The following is a 24,936-nucleotide window of genomic DNA, read 5'->3' on the forward strand; positions in this document are numbered from 1 at the left end:
GTAATACATAGGTGATCAAATCATTCCTTTGTTGAATAAAGTGAAGAACTCTTACAAGGTGATCAACTTTTACCTTGGATTATTTTTTACATGAAACAATATAAAAATTATGACATATGCAATGATAGATCTACTATTATGTACTCAGGAAAAATGGGCCCATACACAAGTATTCTTATATACTGTCTACTCTTAGACTGTTACAAATAATGAGCCCATAAGTTTTACATGATTTTGAGTGAAAAACAATCTAATGATTTTAAATTGAAAAGTTCTAAATTCTATCTGATTTCTTAACTGAAAAACCAATTTCAGTGATTCTTTATTTTTTTCCCAAAGCCTCATTGATCCAAATACAAATAAATGAAAGACCATCATTAAACATTTCCTGAGGCATTACATATTCAGAATTCTTAATTACAGATCAGCTGGTAAGAACTTTTGATTAGAAAGGCAACTTGAGGTTCTGTGAAAAATCAACACAAATCTCCTTTTCAAGAGCAGAGGGCTCTTCTCTAGATGGGCACTTCCCAGCCGACTCTTCTAGAGATGGCCTTCTAGGCCGTTGTTTCGGATGACCTTGGCATACTCCTTGGCTGACGCGTAAGGGACTCGGGGTCTAGCTGGATCTTCAAAGTCAACGTGGAAGAGACCAAACCGGCTGTTGTATCCCTGGGTCCACTCAAAGTTATCCAGAAGCGACCATACACAGTACATTTTAAGATTGACTTTATCGAGCTGGATAGCTGAAAGGTGAAAAAGAGAAAGATTACCACTTCTAGGAAGGTTTTTTTTAAGACATTTTATTAGGGACTCATACAACTCTTATCACGATCCATACATATACATACATCAATTGTATAAAGCACATCTGTACATTCTTTGCCCTGATCATTTTCAAAACATTTGCTCTCCACTTAAGCTCTTTGCATCAAGTCCTCTTTTTTCCCTTCCCTCCCCGCTCCCCCATCCCTCACGAACCCAACACAAAGTCATTGATATCCTGTCTAGCTCCAGTATTTTTTGTTTCTCTCTCTCTCTCTCTCTCTCTCTCTCTCTCTCTCTCTCTCTCTCTCTCTCTCTCTCTCTCTCTCTCCCCTTTCCTGCTCTGTAGAGGATGACATTGGGACAGGAAAAAAAATACCATTTAAACAATCCTTTTTTCCACCTTTCTGCTTTAACTAAACAGGGCCACCCTCAGGAAGTTAGACTACATATTAATTTAGTTATTTGGTTATTAGTTGATTTAGGTGAACTTTTATGCATTCATCCATTGAGTCAACACGTGTGTTTTGCAGCACCTACTACTTTAGACACAGAGAAACATAAACACAGAGTTCCTTCCAAGAGCCTAGAAATGTGTGCAGCTGAGATACAGTCAAGCTTCTAAGCACAGCTACCAGACCCCAGAGTCCCAGTGGACTAGTTGGAATCAGAGATAATTGAATACCAGAGGAAGCTAGAGAGCTTACTTTCCATCCTTATGATCAAACCGAGATTCAGTTTTTAATTCTAGGAAAGTGTGTATGTGAGTGTGTGTGTGTGTGCGCACACGTGCGTGCGTGCGTGCGTGTGTGTGTGTTGTATGGAGCTCTGGTGGTAGTGTTTTGTATGGAGCCCTGGTAGTTTAGTGGTTAAGTGTTGACCTGTAATCTGCATGGTCAGTAGTTCAAATCTACCAGCAGCTCCAGCTCCAAGGGAGAAAGATTGGACGTTTTACTCCTGTAAACAGGTACCATCTCGGAAACCCACAGCGGGTGTCTATGAGTCAGCATTGACTTGAGGGCACATTTGTGCTCCACAGAGTTTTCAATGGCTGGATTTTTTGGCAGTAGACTGCTAGGTCTCACTGCTGAGTGCATTTGCCTAGGCTCAAACCTCCGACCTTTCAGTCAGCAGCTGTGTACCCTGGTATAGTGGGTTACCCGTTGGACTGCTAACCACAAGGTCAGCAGCTCAAACCCACTGTGGGAGAATGATGAGGCTTTCAGCTCCCATCAAGATTTACAATCTCCGTAGCCCACAGGGGCAGTTCTACTAAGCCCTATAAAGTCACTATGGGTCAGAATTGGCTTGATGGCAGTGAGTTTGCTACAATAACGGCCAGAATGAGATGGGCCAAGCACCATGTCTGGGGATGTCTGCATCCTGGACTGAATGTGCACAAAAGGCCCTTGCATCTCTCGGTCCCAGGACTCGGAGCGACACCTGGCCCCTTTAAGAGTTAAAGCAATGGACGACACTCCTCTAAAATGTTCATAGGCCTGGACAAAAAAACTAAATAAAATTTCAGGAATTAGTAGATACATCAAAGCCCACTGATAGGCCCTGGAATAGGAAGCCCAGATACGGAGAGTTCTCTGAGTGCTTTACTACCCATCCCTATCCCTGTGTTCAGGGAATTGAACCCATGGTCTAAAAGTACATCCAGGTTTGGCAAACTTCTGAGGGCCTGTGAGTCTCTGGGTTAAACATTTTCTTTTTAAAACTAAATTAAGTAAATCTCACCTAAAGGATGTACGAACAGTAATGGCCCAGTGTAGAAAGGAAGTGAAAACTAGGGTTTTGTTTTTTTTTTAGCTAGATAGCCACAAGCTTACATAAGATGGGTGATGTGAACAGTTACATAACAAGACCAGATATGAAGTGTACTGGGTATCACTCCCAATCCAAATGAAGCCTCCTGTTAACCATTCATCAAAGTAAGAGGTTCCCTAATTACCTTTGGGATTCTTCTGTGTCTTTTCAGGTTTATTAAAAGTGCTATACCTATATTCAAAAACCAGTCATTAGATCTTCTAAAAAAAAGACAAACTCACTGCCATCCCATCAATCCTGACTCCCAGTGACAATCTAGGGCAGAGTAGGAACAGGGCTCTCTACGCCCGTAAAGAGCTGTAGTCTTGGAAACCCACGCAGACAGTTCTTCTCTGTCATATGGGATCCTGAGGAGTTGGGATTGACTCAATGGCAGTTGAATTTGGTTTGGGTTTAGTTCTGCCATGAAGCAGCTGGTGGGTTTAAATGGTTGACTTTGAGGTTAGTGGCCCAATACTTAACCCACAATGCCATCAGCGCTCCCTCAATTCTTCTTCGGTTAAAAGGTCCCTGGCAGGTAAATTGATGTGTATGCCCTCTACATGTGTCCAGGAAGGCATGCAAAGTGCTGTGTCTAGAAGTTGCCTCCTGAGTACCCTCAAGGCCAGTGGTTCTCAACCTTCCTAATACCAAGACCCTTTAATACAGCGCCTCATGTGGTGGTGACCCCCAACTATAAAATTACTTTCATTGCTACTTCATAACTGAAAGTTTGCAATTGTTATGAAACGTAATGTAAATATCTGATACACAGGAAGTATTTTCATTGTTACAAATTGAACATAATTAAAGCATAGTGATTAATCACAAAAACACTATGTAATTATATGTTGTTAAATATTTATTTTTAATGACAAATAAATGAAATTTTGTCTTGAAGCACGGCATAGCATGGGTAACACTCTTAATATAACAACAGTAAACTACATTGCTACATTTTGCCACAGTATGTGTAAAAAGCCAGCTCAGTGTGAAGATTGAGACAGCTTCTTTCTTGCCAGATCAGCATATCTGCCTGTGAGTGGACTGTATGGGAGACGGATAGAGGAATGGCATCTCGGTTCCTAGGACCATCAGAAATAGGTGTTTTCCAATGGTCTTAGGCGACCATGTGAAAGGGTCATTTGACCCCAAAAGGTTGAGAACTGCACCCACAGGTTGAGAACTGCAGTTCAAGACAGAAATGGAGTCAGCTGGGTTGGCTCTTTTTTACACATAAAGTATCAGGGAAGATAGAAAACACAACATTCAAACATATTCAGCTTCACAGGAAAGAAAACATTTGCTAGATACTGCTTCTTCTCCTACCTCACTTCCTTCCCAGGTTCAACTCCTCCCCTCCCAACTTGGGATAATACCATTTTTGAAAAGACTGATCTGTTCTTTCTCTCTTTCTTCTTCCCTCAAAAAACCCAGTTCAAGAATGGATGACATATCTCTCAAGAATCAAGACAATCAGAGCTAAATACCAAACCAGAAATGAACAGCCTCTTTTTGGAGCCGTGGAATAGAATCTGAGATGTGTGAAGAGCTGCATATCCCCCTTCCCTTTGGTACAGTGAATGCCCAACAGGGAAGCCTGCCAGGGACCAACACCAATCCCATCCAAAGGGATTAATTCATGAGCTCGACCAGGGCATAAAAACGAACCTCTGACTGCAAGGAAAGGAACCAGAGAAAGGACATGTTGATGATTTCATTGTTCCCAGCAGACATGACACTACCTGAGGGATATGGTGGACATCTGTGTTTCCCTCATGCAGATGATCAGGTAAAGAACGACCTAGTGAGGACAGAGTCACTCATGTTCAGAGTAGATTGTGACTCAGAGTGACCCTGGAGGGCAGAATAGCACAGCCCTTGTGAGTAGAAAACCCCATCTTTCTACCCTCAGAGTGGCGGTTAGGGTCAAACTGCTGACTATGTCATGAGCGGCACAACTTATAACCCACTACATCAAGAGGGCTGCGGGTAGAGGCACTGGATGGTTAGATTCCTTCTCCCTGACCACCCCTGGGGGAAACAAAACCACTGTTCTGCACACTGCGTGATTCTCATCATCCACTCTCTTCAAGCCGGGAAAGATGCCATGGACACATCTCTTGTCACCAGGATGTATGGGAGCTTAGAATCTTGGTGGGATGGAAAAGTAATTCTGTGAATTCACTTTCTTTCTTTAACCAAAGTTGGAGGCCAAGTGAACCTAAGTCCATAGAACTGGGGGCCAGTCCTGAGCATACGAAGGTATAAATGACACTTGTCAGAAAAGCAGAGTTTAGCATTTTGAACTACAAGGCCACAGGAAGGAGCTCACAGTCAGCCAGGTGTAGACAGATGCAAGGAAACACCTAAACCCCGCGAATGTGCTATAGAAAATACACCCAGGAAATCCAAGGGTCACCAGTTCCTACAAACTCAGGTGGGCACAGGATCACGATGAGCCAGGACCAGCTGGACCGAAGCTAATGATCGAAGCTGAAATGAAGGCAAAATAGCACACACAGCCTTCAGGGTGGATTACACCTGAACATAAAGAAAATGAAAATCATCACAACTGATCTAATAAAATCATATCATGAGAAATGTGGGGGAATAGAAATTATGAGAAATCTCATTCTACTTGTGTCAGCAATTAACACCCATTAAAGCTAAAGTCAAAAATCAACTGGTGTACAGATGGGTCATGGGGAGGGGATGAGCCAGTCAGGAGGCAGTAGATCACCAATGAAACATAAAATTTTTCTCGAGTTCTTTAATGCTTCCCCTTGTCATGATCCCAATTCTACCTTACAAATCTGGCTGGACCAGAGGATGTGTACTGGTACAGATAATAGCTACAAACACAGGGAATCCAGGACAGATAAACTCCTCAGGACCAATAATGAGAATGGCAATAACAAGAATGTAAGGGGAAGGTTGGGAGAGAGAGAGGTAACCGATCACAGTGATCTACATATAACCCCCTCCCAGGGGGATGGACAACAGAAAACTGGGTAAAGGGAGACATCGGTCAGTGTAAGGCATGAAAAAATAATAATAATTTATAAATTATCAAGGGATTGTGAGGGAGGGAGGATGGGAAAAGGAGGGGGGAAATGAGGAGCTGATGCCAAGGGCTCAAGTAGAAAGACAATGTTTTGAGAAGGATGATGGCAACAAACATACAAGTGTACTTGACACACTGGATGGATGGATGGATGGATGGATGGATGGATGGATGGATGGATGGATTGTGATAAGAGCTGTACAAGGAACCAATAAAATGTGCATTAGACAGCGTTCTCTAGAGAGATAAAAACAGATTGCTGATCATTATATATATATATATAGTTAGATATATAACACAAGAAATGAACTGTTAATTAGATAGATAGATAGATAGATAGATAGATAGATAGATAGATAGATAAACAGACGAAATGAAGTCAAATTATAAAGCAGTACAAATGGCTCAGTGCAACTCACTCCTGTGAGAGATTTGTGAGACACTAGCAGTCCTTCAAGTCTTGAGGGCCACCAGGTAGTCCTCTGTAAAACAATTCAGGCTATCTGGGCACAGGCAGCAAACAGCAAGGCAGGTCACCAACAGTCAGCCAGGTCACCAACAGTCAGTCCCCAGCTCGAGAGATGTAAATTCCAATTGTGTGGTCTTAAAGGGATCTCAACTTACAGTGACACAGTCCACAGTCTAAGCATCCCACAAGTATTGTAGCCTGTAAATTGAGGCACAGAACAAGCAAGGCAGCCGCACACTGGTCCGATGATGAAAGAGCGAGAGACAAGAAAGGCGAGGCTCACTAAGCCATTTATCTCTCTGCCCTTAAATTAATCCCACTTGTGTTTATAGGCCAGGCTGGCACAATAAGCTAACAATCTCAAAATTATTTTTTTAAATCAAATGATGCAGTGAATTGGGCAAACCTACCACAAAAAGACCTCCTTATGGTCTGAAAAACCAAGTGGTCATTTTGAGACAGAGGTGCCCCTGACCCAAAGCTTGGTGTTTTCGATGACCTCAGATGCTCAAATGTACCCAAAAGCTGGACAGAATGAAAGGGAGACTGAAGAAGGACTTGTGTTTTTCATGAAGACTGTGTACTGTCAGAAGAACAAACAATCCTGTCTTAGAAGAAGTAGAAGCAAAGCTCCTTAGAAGTGACCATGGGAAGACTTCATCTCATATACTTCAGTCATGCTATCAGGAGAGTATGGTCCCTGGAGAAAGCTATCATGCTGGTAAAGTAGAGGGTCCATGAAAAAGAGCAAGACCCTCCATAAGATGGATTGGCACGGTGGGTGCAACAATGTGCTCAACCATTTCCAAGAATGTGAAGGTGGCACAAATTAGATAGTATTTTAATCTGGTACACGTAGGGGATGCTATGAGTTGGGATTATAGCAACAACCTCTGACAAAAACACACCCTCATCCAAAAAGTCTAATGACTATCACAAACGTTCTTAGCTATGGTAGTTTGCATATATGTAAATGCAGCCAATCATACCAGAAAAACGATGACAAAAAGAAATCACCGGAGTCAACCTCACAAGATCTCAGTTACAAAATTGCCATACACAGACTGAAACACAACCATGCCCACCATGTTTCAAGCATAAACTTATTAGACATACAAAACACTGGAAGGTCAATAGGAATTACCTGGAAGCTTGTTAAACTGTAGAGTCTAATTCAGTATATCTGGGGTAAAAATGCAGATTCATAGCAGAGAAGCAAACCAAAATGAATCAGTTCAAAACCTTGCACAGAAGCAAGCAGCTTGAAACATCAAGAACCAGGTACCTATGAAAAAGCGATGTGGCAGATTGGGGAGAGGAACCTTTACAGTCTTAGCCATGAAGTGCAGATATGCCAGTTACTTATGGAAAGAGGCCTCTGATTTCTCTTGAGTGCAATGGAAACATTGATATGAGATCCAATTCTAGGGCCATTGTGAAGATTGATTAAGATAGTATGAACTGGCCAGCTCTTAAGAGAATGTGGAATTCCTAAACTAAAAATTGGGCTTAAGTAAACTTCTGGACTGGATAAAAGGAAGAAAGAAATCACAAAAAAGCTTGCATTCTGAGCGAGGTACAGACAGACTATAGCTACCTGATGTCAGGCCTCTTTAACATCAGTTGGCAGGACTCTCTCTGATCCCAGGACTATATCTCCAAGTCTTTGCCTGAGTTCCTGCCTCCCTAAGACTCGAGCAGTAGATCTTAGAGGCTCAAGCGCTGAATTTCAGGTCCAATCCCTCAAATCCTTGTCCTAACAGGAAGGAGGAATGTACCAAGTATGAATCTAGGAAAATTGGAAGTCATCAAAAATGAAGTGGAATGCATTAGGATGGCTATCCTAGGCATTTGTGAGCTGAAATGGACTGATATCAACCCTTGGGAATTGAACACTCTCGCTATGTTGGGAATTACAAACTCAAGAGGAGTGGCTTGGTATCTTGTTGTCAGAACTCTTCAAGATCTGTATTGAAGTACAATAGTCTGTGACAGGATAATATCTATATTCCTATGAAGAAAGCCCGTCAGGACAAGCACCAGTTATCAAGCAAGCCAGTGATGCAGAAAGTGAAGAGCTATCAGCTGCTTCAAGGAGTCCTGAGGGGGGCGGGTGGAGTGGGTTACACGTTGCGCTATTAACCACAAGATCAGCAGTGAGCTTGTTTTTTTGGTTTTAATCAGCTTCTTCAATCTGAAATTTATCAAATAATGAATGATTTCCTTTGCTGTGCTGAGGCGAAGCATATGTCTTTTAAATTATAAAAAGAATAATACCAAAAGAAAAAAAGGGGGGGGAAGGTACCACATGAGGATTTTCCACCCTGCAAAACCAGGTCTGAACAACTCAACTATCTGCCACCAAGTCATTTCCGCCCCTTAAGGTCCCTCTAGGGAAAGGTAGAAACTGCCCCTGTGAATTTCCCAGACTGTAACTCTCCAGGAATTGAAAAACTACCCATCTTTCTTCAACAGAGCAGCTGAATGGTTTGAACTACCAACCTTATGATTAGCAGCCCAACACATACCCACTACACCATCAGGGCTCCTCTAGCCAGGCCTACAGAAGCAGAAAGAGACAAAAATGCATCCTCCGAGTTGACAGAGAGCCTTTCCCTGGAGATTTAAATCAAAGCCACAATAAGATATTCCTCACTGGTATTCGAATGGCTATTATCAATAAAAGCAAAGGAAAGGTGCTGGTGAGGCTTTAATGCAAAATGGCACAGCTATGAAAAACGGCAGGTTCCCGTGAGAAATAAATATCGTACCTCCCTGTAATATAGCCCTCCCAACACGAGGTATACAACCAAACGAATTGAAAGCAGGAGCGCAAACAGACACCCTTACGTCAATGTTCTATTTATGTTCACGTTAGCCAAAAGGTGAAAGCAGCCTGAATATCCATCAACAGCTGGATGGAAAAGCACAATGTTTATGTTATGCATACCATGTAATTTACTCAGCCAGAAAAAGAAATGAGGATCTCATACGTGGTGCAAATTAGATGACTCAAAAAATTATACCGAGTGAAGTAAAAAATGCCTTCCGAGGGCACATGCTGCCCATTTCTACTTACAAGATTCAACTGTTGACAAAGAGGTTAGCAGTTCATATCCACCATCTACTTCATGGGACAACAATGAGCCTATCTACTCCCCTCCAGAGAAAGATGAGGCTTTCCTGTTCCATAAAGAGTTCCAGTCTTGGAAATGGGCAGAAGTAAGTCTCCTTTGCCCTATAGGATCACACAGAGCCCGAAGGCATGGCAGTGTTTGCTGTGTTTGTTTGTGGTCTACTCCTATAAAGATTTAAAGTATTGGAAATCCAAAGGGGCAGAATGCCCCTGTCCTATGGGAGGGAATTGACTGGGCAGCCTTGGGGTTTTGCTATAGTGACCCAGGTGGTTAGTGCTCTGCAGGGGTGGGAGTCCCTGAGCATAGACAAGTGCTTTCTAATCAAAAGGTGGGTGGTTGAATCAGGGCCTCTTAAAACATTCTTCTCGATTCGGGATGCCTTCACACCCAAGGAATTTGCAACACACGGAATCATTGGGTGAACCACTTCCAATTCCTTAGGCGTTTGATTTTAGAATGAATTTCTTTGTAATTTTCTCATCCGAAACATTTTATTGTTGCCAAATCTTTGGGGACTTCCCCATACTCTCTATTTCATATATGGGTCAGGACCCACTGTTTAAGACGCTGTGGTTTCAATTCGCCCAACAGGGTCTCAGAAGAAAGACTTGTCCATCAACTTTGTCCATCAACTTCGTAATGACCACCGGCTTGAGAACCCGATAGCATGCAGTTTTACCATGCAACACCTGGGGGCGCCATGCTTGATTTATTTGTTTCTCCAAGGATCAGAAGGAGGGGTGAAGAGGCAGTCATTGATTAAGGGGCTTAGAGTGGCTGTTACTGGTGGTCGAATCATCTGCAAATGGTTGCACAACATGGTGAATTTAATCAATGTCACTGAATTGTACAAGAAAAAGAAATGGTGGTTATGGGTTGGGAAGCTCTGGGAGAAAGGCGAGGTTTTCTGCTCCAGCAAAGTAAGAGTTTTAGAAACCCACAGGGGCAGTCCTATCCTGTCCTATAGGGTTCTCTATGGATTGGAATCAATTGGATGGCAGTGATTTGAGAGGGCGTGTGTGTGTGTGTGTGTGGTGTGTGTGTGTGTGTGTCGCGCACTTTACGACAATAACTAAGGCAATGCCATTGGAAGAGTTTTAACTGGTTAACACTTTCTGGGAGGGAACTAGCACACCAGCTGTTTTCCCTTTTCTTATGGAAAAAAAATAAAATAAACGGAAACATCAGGGGGATCTAAACATAGAAAATGCACACTAAGGGCCCCAACTCCAGGTAAGTGCCATTGGCTGGGCAGCATCTGTGTGAAGGCCCAAATAAGCCCGCCCAGGAGGCCCTGCCTGCAGCTGGTTCCTCCTTGTGGAAAAAACATGGTTCTCAAGAAAAAAAAAAAAAAGGTAATTTTTAAATATTTCATAGCAAAGAGCCAATTAGCCAGAAACAAATGCACAGATTTCTTCATTATCTGTATTACTCCTATAGTTCCATTAGACTTTTTTTTTGGGGGGGGGTTCAGGATGGGGAGGTGCCTATAACAATCAGTAGAAGAAAGATTCTAATATCTTATGCAGTAAAATAGCGCTCTCTTCTTTTCGTTCTTCCTTTCGAAGACTTACTCAACCCGGGGAAGAGGGCTCTTACTTTTCAGGAACCGCTGTTAAACCAGCAACGTGGTGTCTGTCAGTTCAGGAAGCTGGAAATCTAAATACTGGTGTCAGCTCTCAGGGAAGGCTTTGTCAGCTCGGGGGTTTGGGGGCGGTGAGTGTTAGATATTTGTCGCTCACCTTCCGTAGGCCTGGTTTTGCCGGACTCCTTGACAAGCTTCACGGAGCTTCTATCTTCCTGCTTTTTTTTTTTAGTTTGCTCTTTTTATAGCTAAAAAGTGATGAGTTAGGGCAAACCCTACCCTCACATGGCATCATTAACATGCTAGGTCCTGCTGAGTTGGTTCCGACCCATAATGACCCTCTGGACAACAGAATGAAACACTGGCCCCTCCTGGACCATCCTCCCAATTGTCTTGTGTTGCGGCCCATTGGTGCAGCCACTGTGTCAATCCAGCTGGGTAAGGCCCTCTCTCTTGCTGCCTTCCACTTTTCCAGGCAAGATGCCATTTTCCAGGGTCTGGTCTCCTAACATGTCTCCGAACCACTGGGAACAACCTAACGGTGGGCAGTCATGCCCTTCATCATTAACCCACCCGGGCAATTTGACTAATGTCTAGTAAACAGTAAGCACTCAACACACAGGACTTGTTATTGTTGCTACTGCCTCCGCCCTGCTATTGTTGTTTTGCTGCCTTAGTCTGCAAGGCTAATGAATGAAACCTGTTTTATCTCTGCCTCCCATCTGGCTTCAAACAGCTTTTCCAGGGTGTAGAGTCAGCACTAAAGCCACAGTGCTGAGAACCAGCGAAATCAGGGCATCAGGGAACCTGCAGCATCTGGGGCTGTGTGTATGCTTAGTGGGAAGGAGGTCATCTGTGGGTCAGGAGACGTAATCAGGAAAGTCAAGATGCTTAGGGTGAGGCTGCCAGGAACACCAGCCCCCTGCCTTGCACTGCGCCCAGAGACAGAGGAATGGCCCTGCCCCAAGGGCAGGAAATCCAACAAACGCTCATTCCTCATTTGAGAAAGAAATGCACATTGTGCTAGAAATCGGGGTTGCGTTGGGGGCAAACAAGGGTCTATTACCCAGTGAGCAAGAGAAGCACAGGCATATCGGTTGTGATTTGCTCATCTCTTGTTATTATTCATCTGGAGCAAAGAGTTTCACATGTTGATGGCAAAACAGGAAACTTTTCAGGACAGGTTACTTGTTAAAGGCAGGAAACCCATACTTCCCTTGCTCAACTGAGTCCTCTGTCCCCGTCAGACATGGTATATTGACACTGTGGAAGAGTTTGGAGAGGGACAGAGGTCAGCCACACTTAGAAGCAGAATCATTTATAGTCCTTCCCCAGTGTGAATTTGTTCACTACACATAGGAAGTAAGCACAAGTAAGCCTCTGCTGACATTATTATTGGGTAACCCAACTCTGTGACCAAAATAAGACGGAAAGTCTAAGTCAGTGGTTCTCAACCTTCCTAATGCTACAACCCTTTAAAACAGTTCCTCGTGTTGTGGTGACCCCCTCCCCAACCACAAAATGATTTTTGTTGCTACTTCATCACTGTCATTTTGCTGCTATGTGAATCGGGCAACCCCTGAGAAAGAGGTGTTCGACCCCCAAAGGGGTCGCGACCCACAGGCTGAGAACCACTGGTCTGCATGAAAGGCTCTTAAGATCTTGCCCGTGAGCACATACTTACCAAATGCAAACCCAACTCATCGCCATCAAGTCAAAGCTGACTCCGAGCTCCTGGAGCATATAACTCACAGTCCGTGAAAAGTCAAAATGAATGCGCACTGCTTCTCCGTCAGTTTGTCATTATGTAGTGGCTTATGTGTTCCTGTGATGCTAGAAGCTATGTCACCAGGATTGCAAATGCCAGATGAGACAACCAGAGTGGACAGGTTTTAGTCAGGCTTCTAGACTAAAACAAACTAGGAAGAAGGACCTAGTAGTATACTTAAAAACACACCCTAAGGCCAGTAAAAACCTTAGGCACAGCAGCAGAGCATTGTCTGATACAGTGTAGGAAGAGGAAGCTCTTGGGTTGAAAGGCATTCGCAATATGACTGGGAAGAATTTCCTCCTCAAAATAAAGTCCATCTTAATGACATAGTTGGAGTAAAGCCTTCGGGAGCTTCAAATCCAAGTATAGCATGGCTTAAGATGAGAATAAAAGGCTGAAAGCATTCATTAATAATTAGAAGATAGAATACAAACCTCCCCAATAAGATCGCTGAAGACAAAGCGGGTGCATAAGCAAATGTGATGAAGAAAGCTGATGGAGCCAGCTATCCAAAGACATAGCGCCTGGGGTCTAAAAGACTTGCAGGTAAACAAGCGGCCATCTAGCTCAGAAGCAACAAAATCCACATGGAAGAAGCACACCAGCCTGTGTGATCAGGAGGTGTCGAAGGGATCTGGTATCAGGCATCAAAGAACAAAAAAATCATATCACTGTGAATGAAGGGGAGTGTAAAGTGGGAACCCAAAGCCCATCTGTAGGCAACTGGACATCCCTTTATGGAAGAGTGGCAGGGAGGAGAGGAGCCAGTCAGGGTGTGATGTAGCAACGGTAAAACACACAACTTTCCTCTTGTTCTTAATCCACCCCCCCCCCATTATGATCCTAATTCTAATTTACAAATCTGGCTAGACCAGAGAATGTACACTGATACAGAAAGGAAATGGAAACACAGGGAATCCAGGACAGATGATCCCTTCAGGACCAGTGCTGAGAGTGGGGATACCGGGAGGGTGGAGTGAGGGTGGGGTGGAAAGGGGGAGCCAATTACAAGGATCTATGTATAACCTCCTCACTGTGGCATGGGAAACAGAAAAGTGGGTGAAGGGAGATATTTGACAGTGTAAGATATTACAAAATAATAATTTATAAATTATCAAGGGTTCATGAGGGAGTGGGGAGCAAGGGGGGGAGGGGGAAAATGAGGAGCTGATGCCAAGGGCTTCAGTGGAGAGCAAATGTTTTGAGAATGATGAGGACAACGAATGTACAAATGTGCTTTACACAATTGATGTATGTATGGATTGTGATAAGAGTTGTATGAGCCCCCAATAAAATGATTTTTTTTAATGAACAAAAAAACTAGGAAAATTGAAAGTTGTCATAAATGAAATGGAAATTTGAAGATAGATATTAGTGAGCTGAAATGGACTGGTGTTGACCCTTTTGAGTTGGACAAACATATCGACTCTGTTATTCAGGGAAAAACAACTTGAAAATGAACAGGATCTCATTCATTGTCAAAAAAAATGAAGCATTTTAAGATCTATCCTGAAACACAACTCTCTGTCTGTAATAGAATAATATCCATAGACCTGAAAGGATGACCAGTTACCACAGCTATGACCCAAATTTATGCACTAACCACTACTGCCCCATTTGAGGAAAGTGAAGATTTTTACCAACCTCTACAGTCTGAAATTGATCGTGCGATCAAGATGCACTGATAATCACTGGTGATTAGAATACAAGAATGGGAACAGAGAGGCATCAGCAGACCATCGTGGGAAAGTACATGATAGAATTTTTCAAGAGCAACAAATGCCGCATTGAAAATATCTTTTTTCAACAACATACATGGTGATTGTGTGCAGGGGCCTTGCCAGATGGAATACACAGGACTCAAATGGACTACATCGTGGAAAGAGATGATGGGAAAGAGCAATATCCGCAGTCAGAAAGAGACCAGGGCACGCTGCCGAACAAGCCATCACATGCTCCTAAGCAAATGCAAGTTGAAGATAAAAATAAAACTAAAATAAGTCCATGAGAACCAAATTATAACCTTGAGCACACCCCCGTTTGAAATTAGAGACCATTTCAAGAATGTATGTATGCATTCAACACCAATGGCTCAAGACTAGATTACCTGTGGGACGGCAAGAAGAACATAATTCATGAAGAAATAAAAAACAAACTTGCCATCGCGTCAATTCCAACTCGCAGTGACCCTACAGAACAGAAACCCTCTGGGTTTCCGAGACCATAAATCTTTACGGGATTCGATAGTGTCATATTTCTTCCTTGGAGTGGGGAGTGGTTTAAAACTGTTGGCCTGTGGCTAGCAGCTAAACATGTAGCCCAGTGAATCACCATGCCACCAAGAAACCAAAAGATCACTAAAACGTCAGAAAAGGAAGACCAAAATGGATGTAAGGAGAAAGTCTTGAGTTTGCCAGAGAATGTAAAGTAGGTAAAGCCAAAGGGGGAAAATAAATGATGAAGGAAAAGAGCTGAACAGAAGATTTCAAAGTTTGGTTCGAGAAGACAAAATAAAATATCACAATGAAAAGTGCAATGTCCTAGCATCAGAACCGAAAGGGAAGACAGACTTGACACGCCTAAGCTGAAGGAACTGAAGGGAAAAATTCAAGATTGGAGTAGCTATATTAAAGGATTGTATGGACAAAATACTGAGTGATGCCGAAAGAATCAAAAGAAGACAAGGAATGTACATAGTCAGTGTATCAAAAAGACTTGTTAGACAATCATTTCAGAAAGCAAATGATCAAGAACAGATGATATTGAAAGAAGACATCCAAGCTGCACTGAAGGCATTGGCCAAAAAGGAGTTACAAGAATGGACAGAATATCACTTGAGATGGTTCAGCGAATGGATGTAGCACTAGAAGTGCTCACTCATCCATGCCAAGAAATTTGGAAGATAGATACTTACGCCATCCCTGGGAAGAGGTCTGAATTTGTAATCATACCAAAGAATGGATATTCAACAGGATGCAGAAGTTATCAAACAATATCATTAGCATTGCAAGCAAATAAAACTTTGCTGAAGATAATTCAAAAACAGCTGTTGTAGCAACCTCAATAAAGAACTTCCTGAAACTCAAGACTGCTTCAGAAGAGAATGTGGAAAGAATCATGGTTGATGCCAGAGGGATCTTGCCTGAAGGCAAACAGTACAAGAAGTATATTTACTGGTGTTTTAATGAGAACGCAAAGACATTTGAATGTGAAGATTATACCCAATTATAGATAGCATTGCAAAGAATGGGTGTCCCAGAACACTTAATTCTACTCAACCAACTCACAGAGAAGAAAGGAGATACTGAATGGTTTAAAATCAGGGAAGGTGTGTGTCAATGGCACCTAATAACAATATCCCCGTGATAGGGGTTTTTTTGTGCCCACATGGCACCTATAAGAAGATATGGGTGGAGGTTAGCCTGTCAATCAGGTCTCAGCATGATGACCTCCTTTGGAGGTGCCACCAAGATGAATGGTTCTGTGGAGGGAGACCACTCGCTGTCTGCCTTCACCTTCCTGTTGACTAGCCACACTTAAACCTCTGTGCACCCTGTGGTGTGGTCACCACCATTGTATCCACAAGAGTTTGCATCCACCGGCCTGTGAGCTTCCTGTGCTCTGCATCATTATATGAGTCTGAAGACGGATTTATGGACAGGTACCGGATTTTTGGCATTGATCTAGACTGGGTTGGAATGTTTGCTTGATATATAATTACATTCTTACATATGTATGAGTGTCACTGGATTGATTTCTCTAGTCTAGCCATTCTAACACAAGCCCTATGAAAAATAACAGCAGATTTCTAATCGTGTTGAGTCTATTCCCGGGTATGGCAGCCTGCATGTTTGTTAGAGTAGAACTTCATGCCACATGGTTGTAAACTAATGAGTTAGGCCTGGTGGCAAAATGGTTAAACATTTAACTTCAAACTGAAAGGCTGGTGAGTCAAATTCACCAGATACTTACTTGAGAAAAGACTTGGTGATCTGTTCCTGCAAAGATTCAAAACCAAATCCACACCAAACCCACTACCATCAAGTGGGTTCTGACTCATCGATCCCATGTAAAGTTTGCAAGGTTGTAAATCTTAATGGGAGCTCCCAGTCTCATTTTTCTCCTAGAGGTCAACCAGTGGTTTAGAACCACCAACCTTGCAGTTAGCAATTCCACACTTATCCAACCATGCCACTAGAGAGCCAAGGATTACCACCTAGGGGAACATATGACCCATTCTAATGACATTCTAGACAATCACTGTGAGAGCCAACGCAACAGCACACAGGACAGCAAGAACTCTCACAGAAGTAAGTCACTCACTTTTGTCTGTGACTGCTGGTTGGCTTGGAACTACCAACTCTCCAGTTCTTAAATGAGTGCAAATTAACATTTACTGATCATGTGTGTACCACATCAATGGTTTTATATGTGCATGAACTTATTAAATCTTTATAATAAGCCTATAAAGTGGATATTACCATCGTCCCCATTTTATAGATAAGGGACATTATGCACAGATTGGTGAAGGGAGCATTGCAAAATTAATATATCACATAAATGTCATAGAAACATTCTGAAGAGTTCCCCCAGGCCTACCACAGAACTGGTTAGATTTTAAAAAAAACAAAAACAAACTGCCTCAAAGGCTAATCATGTAGGCAGCACTAAACACTCCAGCTTGAGTTGCTGCCTGTCCCCCCCATCCACCCACCCCCACCCCTGCCCAACCTTCCTGTGACCAGAGCAACCACCAGCATCAACTGTTCCTCTACCGAAATCTGTGCCACTTCGCCCCCCAGGCTGGATTCCTTGGCTGCCATCGTCAATGGAACAATAGGCTCCGCATTCCTGGAGGTGGTCACCTTCTCAGTAAATCCTTATGTGCATGAATCACATGGTGGAACCTCCAAGTGCTAGAAGCCAGAAAACAGGACAGGTGTCCAGTCTTCTGAATAAAGAAGGATGAGAGAATCCAAGGGGGCGGGGGGGGGGGGGGGATAGCATATCCGAAAGCCCAGTGATGGGAAAGTTCACAGCAAATTTAAGGAACTCTAAGAAAGCAGGTGTACAGAACTATAAACAATTATGGGGAGAGAGTCACAAGGCAGTGGTTAAGACATGCAGTTGCTTATAAAAGTTTTAAGGGTTTTCATTTTCATTGCACTAGCACAAACGGCCATGGAGGAATTTTAAACAGGGGTGCAACGTTAGCTGGCAGAGCATTCAGGAGCTGCTGCAGTAAGGCATGAGGGGAGGAGGGAGTGTGGTCTTCAGTGGTATAAGTGACAAGGGAGAGAAATAGATACTTAAGTAAGAGTCGCTGTGTTTTCCCATGGCTGTAGATTCGACTGCATAAGACAAGAAGGCGAAGCGAACACAAGCCAACGGGTGATGTTGCCGGTTCCTAAGCTATCTGAGACTAGCCACAGACATGTTTTGTTAGAATACCAGGGAAGAGAAGGCATCCAGCTTTGGCTGTGATGTGTTTGAAGGGCCTTCTGGAGCTCTGAGTGGAGATTTGATCAAGTGGTTGGAGAAAGAGATAAACAGTTCAGAGTCTGAGAAGACAATTTCGAGTGACTTTTGAGTTATCGGGCAGAGATGGTAACTGAAATCAGCGTTGCAGAGAAGCTGCAGAATGAAGACTTCGCTTCGAGCGTTGACGTGTTCCCACATGTAAACATAAATTGAGAGGGGGATCGATGAAGGGTGGCAGAAATGCCCCATATCCTTGCCTGAGGACACCCACCAGGGATGCTTCCTGCCCATGGAATTTGACCGTCGCCACACAGATAAAAAGAAGGTCTTTGGAAAAGAGGTCTAGGACTTGTCCAAACACTTACGATATTCCCATTGGGATAACAGGGGAAGCTTGCAGAAGCAAATAAAACACAAGGACCGAGGATGGCATGCAAGAGACAAAGTGGCTATGGGGACACACTGACAGACCTGAGGTAAAAGCACACAGTGGCCAGAGGTGAGCGAGGTACCAATAACATCAGGCTCCCGGGAGCAAAAATGTGTAGCTTGTAGTACGGGAGCGTCTCTCAAGACTTTTCCATCCTTTCTGTGAAGTGGATTTTGTATTAGGCTGCTAACCACAAGTTCAGCCATTTGAAACTACGGGCCCCTCAGAGAGAAAAACATGAGACTTTCAATGCTCAAAAAGAGTTACAGTCTCAGAAACCGACAGAGGCAATTCTACTCTATCCTAACGGGTGAAAACAGATGCCATGGCAGTGAGTTTGATGTGCAGGGCTTTCTTTTGGCGGGGGGGAGTTTGGTTTAGCACTCCACTCTACAGCTTGATTTGCTGCCCAAACACAACATCCCTGCAGCCAGGGAAGCCACCATCATTGGGCTGCTTTCGTACAAGAATCTGGGTCACTGTCACTCCCCAAATCTTGAGGTCTTGGCTGTCAACTTTACCAGTGCAATTGGTTCTGCCTTCCTTAAGATGGGCAGTTTCTCATTAAAAACTCACATGGATTAATCAGATGGTGGAATCACATGTCCGTCCATTCCTAGCTCCAAAGAAGTCTCTAAAGAGAGGGGCCAGAACAAATCCAGGGATACCTATGGTAGCCAACTAAAAAGGAGGGGGGGGGATAAAAACAAAGACATGGGTAGTGGGGCAATAGGCCACTAACGTACCCAAGAGGAGGGTATTGTTTATATCTCCACAGGAGAAGAGAGACCAGACTTCAACCCGGTGCTCCAAGATGCGAATGCAACATACCGGCATAAATCAGGGACCCAATAGAGAGGTCTGAGGGGCCAGCCCCAATCCCAACTACATTGACAGCTCCTCCTCCCCACAGAAGAATTCCCTTCAGAGGATAGCACTGAAGCTACAGCTCAGGGAGAGGGACAGGTCTGATCAGAGCACACAGGAGCAAATGAAGGGAGAGGAAGAAAGAGTGGAGCACATCCTGGCGCACCAAGCCCCGAGGAAGATATTCCTGCTCAAAGCAGCCAAAGCACAGAGGGGACCATAGAAGACATGACGTTCCATGCTGACCCATTGCACTACAGGGAACAACACTGGAGACACGGTGCAGGAATTGCACCCAATCTGACACCATCACACTGAGGTGAAACACCAAGGGTGTGCAACAGAACAGCAAGGGGAACAAAGCAAGGAAGTCCCCAGGGAATATCAAAAATAGACTCTGGGGCCAGGGCATGGCACTCCATCAGACTCTACCACAAACAGTCCTAAAGGTCAACAAACAGACCTTGAACTATTTGCAGGCTTTTCTCTTGTTTTCTGTTGTTTTTTTGTTGTCGTTGTTTTGTTTTCTTTTGCTGATTTGTTTTGTTCTGTCTTGTTTTGGTGCGTATTATCTCTGCAAGTCTATCTAGATAAGATAGGCAGGATAAACAATCTGGAGTAAAAAACAACTGGGCCAATGGTTATAGTTGGGCATGGGAGAGGGAGAGACAGGGGGAAAGAAGTGGATGTTAACACACCCAGGGAAATGGGAACAACAAGTGATCCAAAATTGATGGCGAGGAGGATATAGGAGACCTGGTAGGGCTTGATCAATGGCAATGTAACTGAGAGGAATTACTGAAATTGAATGAAGGCTGAACATGATAGTGGAACAAGAGGAAAGTAAAAGGAAATAAGGGAAAGAGCTAGGAGCCAAAGGACATTTATAGAGGTCTAAATACAGGCATATACATATATAAATATATTTATATATGACGATGGGGAAATAGATCTATGTGAATATATTTATAAATTTAGTAGCAGATGAACATTGGACCTCTTATCAAGTACTCCCTCAATGTAAGAACACTTTTGTCTATTAAACTGGCATCCCATGATGCTCACCTTCCCAACACAATTGCTGAAGACAAAGTGGGTGCATAAGCAAATGCGGTGAAGAAAGCTGATGGTGCCCAGCTATCAAAAGATATTGAGTCTGGGGTCTTAAAGGTTCAAAGATAAACAAGCCGCCATCTAGCTGGTAGGCAACAAAGCTCACATAGAAGAAGTACATCAGCCTGTGTGATCATGAGGTGTAAATGGGATAAGGTATCAAACATCAAAGAACAAAAAATCATATCATAGTGAATGAGGGGAAGTGTGGAGTGGAGACCCAAAACCCATCTGTATGCAACTGTACATCCCCTTACAGAAGGGTTGTGGAGAAGAGACGAGTCAGTCAGGGTACAGTATAACACCGATGAAACCTACAACTTTCCTCTACTTCTTTAATGCTTCCTCTCCCCCACCCCCACTATCATGATCCCAATTCTACCTTACAAATCTGACTAGACCTGAGGATGTACACTAGTATGGATAAGAGCTAGAAGCACAGGGAATCCAGGACAGATAAACCCCTCAGGACCAATAATGAGAGCAGAGATACCAGGTGGGTAAGGGGGAGGTCGGGGAGAGAGGGGGAACCGATCACAATGATCTACATATAACCCTATCCCTGAGAGACAGACAACAGAAAAGTGGGTGAAGGGAGACATGGGTCAGTGTAAGACATGAAAAAATAATAATAATTTATAAGTTATCAAGGGTTTGTGAGGGAGGGAGGGTGGGAGAGGGGAGGGGGAAAATGAGCAAGGGCTCAAGTAGAAATACAATGTGTTGAGAATGATGATGGCAACAAATGTACAAATGTGCTTGACACAATAGCTGCATGTATGGATTGTGATATAACAGTTGTTTGAGTCCCAATAAAATGATTTTTATAAGAAAGAAAATCTCTTTCTCTACCTTATAAAAATAAATCTCTAGAGATTCCTCAAATGTCACCAGAGTGTCCAATAAGGGCTGCACAAAGCCCTCAAGTAGATATTATCTTTAAAGAGCACCAGGTCACAAAGTTACAACTTTACACAGATGCCCTTGCTGTTAGGTGCCCTTGAGCCCATTCTGACTCATAGTGACTGTATGCACAACACAACACTGCCTGGTCTTGTACCATCCTGAGCCCCTGTGTGCGGCCACTTTGTCAAACCATCTCATTGAAAGTCTTCCTCTTTTACGATGACCTTTGGGGGGACTGTCCTTCCTAACTTGTCCAGAGGACATGGGTAAAGCGCTCTCCTTCTTGCATCCTTGAAGTCAGAATTGCATGGTGGCGCAGGCTCTCTTTGCCTGAAGCACTGTTTGCTTTATTCTTTTTCTTCCTTGACAGCAAGTCAAGGGCAGCCTTCCTTGAAAGGGTCAGACAGGAGGGACAGGAGGGTGGTGGTGACAAGTTCACTATCTCCTCTTTGTTACTCTGCTTCCCTGTCTTAGAGTGTGATCTGGTATGACTTTCATGAAACTACACAATAAATTCATAGCACCAAAAATTCATGGATTTGGGGGAACTGGTAGGTTTTTCAGCCTAAGTCCTTTCTGGGCTCTAGATTAATTCGACTGAAGCACAGGTGGCAAAACAGTTACATGTTGTGCTACAATCTGCATGGTCATGACTCAAAACCACCAGCCACTCTGCAGAAGAAAGACTGGGCTTTCTACTCCAGGAAACAGTTACGAACTCAGAAACTCAGAGGGAGTTTCCATGAGTCAGCATTGACTCAATGGCAGTGATTTTGTTTGTGGGGTTTGGGGTTTCTGGGGGGGAGGAGAGGGGGCATTTCTAACAGACAAACAGGTAAGCCATGTGGTTCAGACTAACTAGATTTCCTAAGGAATTCTGGGGACTAAGATCAAACTAATAATAAACTTTATTTTGCTATCTTGTGTGTGTGTGTGTGTGTGTGTGTGTTTCCAGAGGACTAGGAAGCAGAGTCACCTTGATAGGAAATGTAACTATTTGTTCAATGTCTGTCTCCTACTCTAGACTCTACACTCCACTAAGGTAGGAAGCAGGTGGACCTTATATCCCCATGGTTTAGCACAACACATGATGTAGGATAGGTTCTTAATGAATATTAATTAGTTAAATGACCAAGTAGATACACATAAAAATCATACCCAAGGTGTCTTCATCAATAAAAGACCAGAGAAAAGGTCGAAGGCAAGCTTATTTTCCGTAACAATATTTAACTTCAAGTTCACTTTTCTAAGTAAACAAAGAAATCTTGGACTTACTAAACAACTCACTGTTCATTTAGTGTGCTCAGAGCTTGGGCCTCTTTTTTTTTTTTTCATGACTGCAGGGCCACGTTGCTTCCCAGCAGATCAAATATATGACCTGATGGTGAAGGGTCGGAATAGAAAGCCTCATATGCTTCCATCAACTTTGAACTGCTGACCCTGTGGTTAGCAGTCCAAAGTGTCACTGCTATGCCACCAGGGCTCCTTTATAAATTACAGTAAACGTCCTTTCAAAACCACTTCTCTGAAGAGTCAGCACTGCCTTCTGTTTATAACAAAAGGTGAGAGAAAGCCTGGTTAAGACTATGCTTACCCCACTAACACCGTAAAACACCTAGAATGCTTTGGTTGCCTGGACTGAAGGAAAGGGCAAAAGAAAACAATCAGGAGTTGACGGGAGAAACAGCAGCCCCTCTTCCAAATGCGACTGTGTGAGGTTCTTATGGCTGGCACGGAGACTGGGCCCAGGTGGGCACCCCTTACTCAGGCCGCCTGCCTGGCCTCGTGTACAATTCTCACTCGTCTGCTTTTGAAGGACAAGGAAGGACATTGCTTGGCTGTGTGTCCACAAGCTGTTCGGGGAAGAGACTTTGCTCAGCACATTTCAGCTCCTGAGCAAGGCTGGACTCGTTTCAGAGACCCACATAAAATAAATAATCATGCAAAAGCAGATTCGCTCTGATAGGGATCTGACAGCTGCTTCGAGAGGTGGGTCCTTGCAAGCCCATCTTTCAACAATGAACTGACCCAAAGATCCCGGAAAGCTCCAGACAGGACCATATGGCCTGGAATGAAAGCATATTTCAAACTCTGTTTATTATGCATATCTTTCAAGGGTTCACTACTCTGTGATGAAACATTGCACCTGCAAGGCTTTAATAAGCTTCCCAAGCAAGTACAATTATAAAATTGCAGTCACCTGAAGAATTTGTCTTCTTTCCGACTTAGCCGTGTGCTGCCCACCAGTGACTGGTCTCATTCTTTTTAATGATTTGGGTTTGCAGCACTTTGTAAGATGTGGTGAATACTTATTCAGAAAGTAAAACTCCTTAAACCTCAGAGTTAGGGCCATGAAATCTCTCACCTCCCACACTTTGGCGACTTCAACACCATCAAAGACATGCAGATCCTCCGGTCCATCTGAAACGGAAAGGACTTCCATCTAGGAGCCCCGCAAAGGCAGGGGGGGTATTTGAAACAGAGGCAGGGCAGAAGGTATTCGTCAGCAATCGCAAGGCCAGAAGAGTAGGGGGAGGTGGGAGGAAGAGGTGACTGAAGAATTTCTGTCACAAGCGAACCTGATGACTCCACACCTGGCCCCCAAATCTGAGAAGCACCAATTGTTCACTATCTGTGCAATGAACAGCGGAGCAGCTGCCCCGTGCCAGAGTCTAGGCTGCCTATAGCAACTCACAGAAAAATGAGCAAGGCAGAAAGACAAAAAACAATCTGGGGTGGAGCGACAGAGGGGCGAGGACTCGAGGAAGGGTTGGCGAAACAACATGGAAACAACTATATCTATGGGTACAGTCAGGGAATGCACAAAAGGAAACATTTGAATCAAAACTTGAAAGAAAAATAAGAGGTCTCTGGCTATTCCCAAATGGGAAGGTAGGGCCATGTTCTGGTTGGAAGCATGTTCATCTGTCAATTTCAGTGAGCTCACTGAGGGTCAGGTGCAATGTAGTGTGGTTGGGAAACCTGAGTCTGTGCTTCAAGTTCCAAATCCTATTCTCACCTCTACCCCGAATTTAGGCATAAACAACATACCTGATCTCAGATATGAGGGAGAAAGGAAGAGACAGCAGGGGATGAGGAGAGAAACATCTACTAACTACATGATCAATGTTTATCTTGTCACCGGGACAGGATCCTTCAAGCCTTAGAGCCAAAGGAAGTGGCAAAGCATTCCCAAAGGAAGGACTTGATTGGGCACATGGAAACCAACGTGTTGATTCCTGCAGTTCAACAGATGGCACAAATGCTAGCCAGCAAGGTGGTGGCTCAAACCACACTGGTCCCATGGAAGAAAACAGACGAACATTTGCTCCCATAAAGATTGCATGCATGTGAACTCAATGGAGCCATCGTATTCTGCAACATATGGGAGTCAACCTGGGTTGGAATCAACTTGAAAGAGACCACAGTGACATCGTTTGCTGCTAACATCATGTTTTATCATATGAGTGTGGGTGTATGTGTATAAATACTCGTATGATATAAACATGATAGCAACAAACAATGTCACTGCT

General features: G+C 43.6%; 1 protein-coding gene across 1 annotated transcript in view; it reads right to left on the reverse strand.

The window, feature by feature from the left end:
• Positions 1 to 543: 543 nt before the first annotated feature.
• LOC142442498 (cytosolic beta-glucosidase) overlaps positions 544 to 24,936 on the reverse strand; it is a 145,122-nt gene continuing 120,729 nt past the window's right edge. Inside the window, exon 5 of the mRNA XM_075543593.1 lies at positions 544 to 746. Coding sequence (XP_075399708.1) covers positions 544 to 746 — 203 coding nt within the window. The remainder of the gene's footprint in view (positions 747 to 24,936) is intronic.

Source organism: Tenrec ecaudatus, chromosome 3 (assembly GCF_050624435.1).
Source record: "Tenrec ecaudatus isolate mTenEca1 chromosome 3, mTenEca1.hap1, whole genome shotgun sequence".
Classification (NCBI taxonomy): Eukaryota; Metazoa; Chordata; class Mammalia; order Afrosoricida; family Tenrecidae; genus Tenrec; species Tenrec ecaudatus.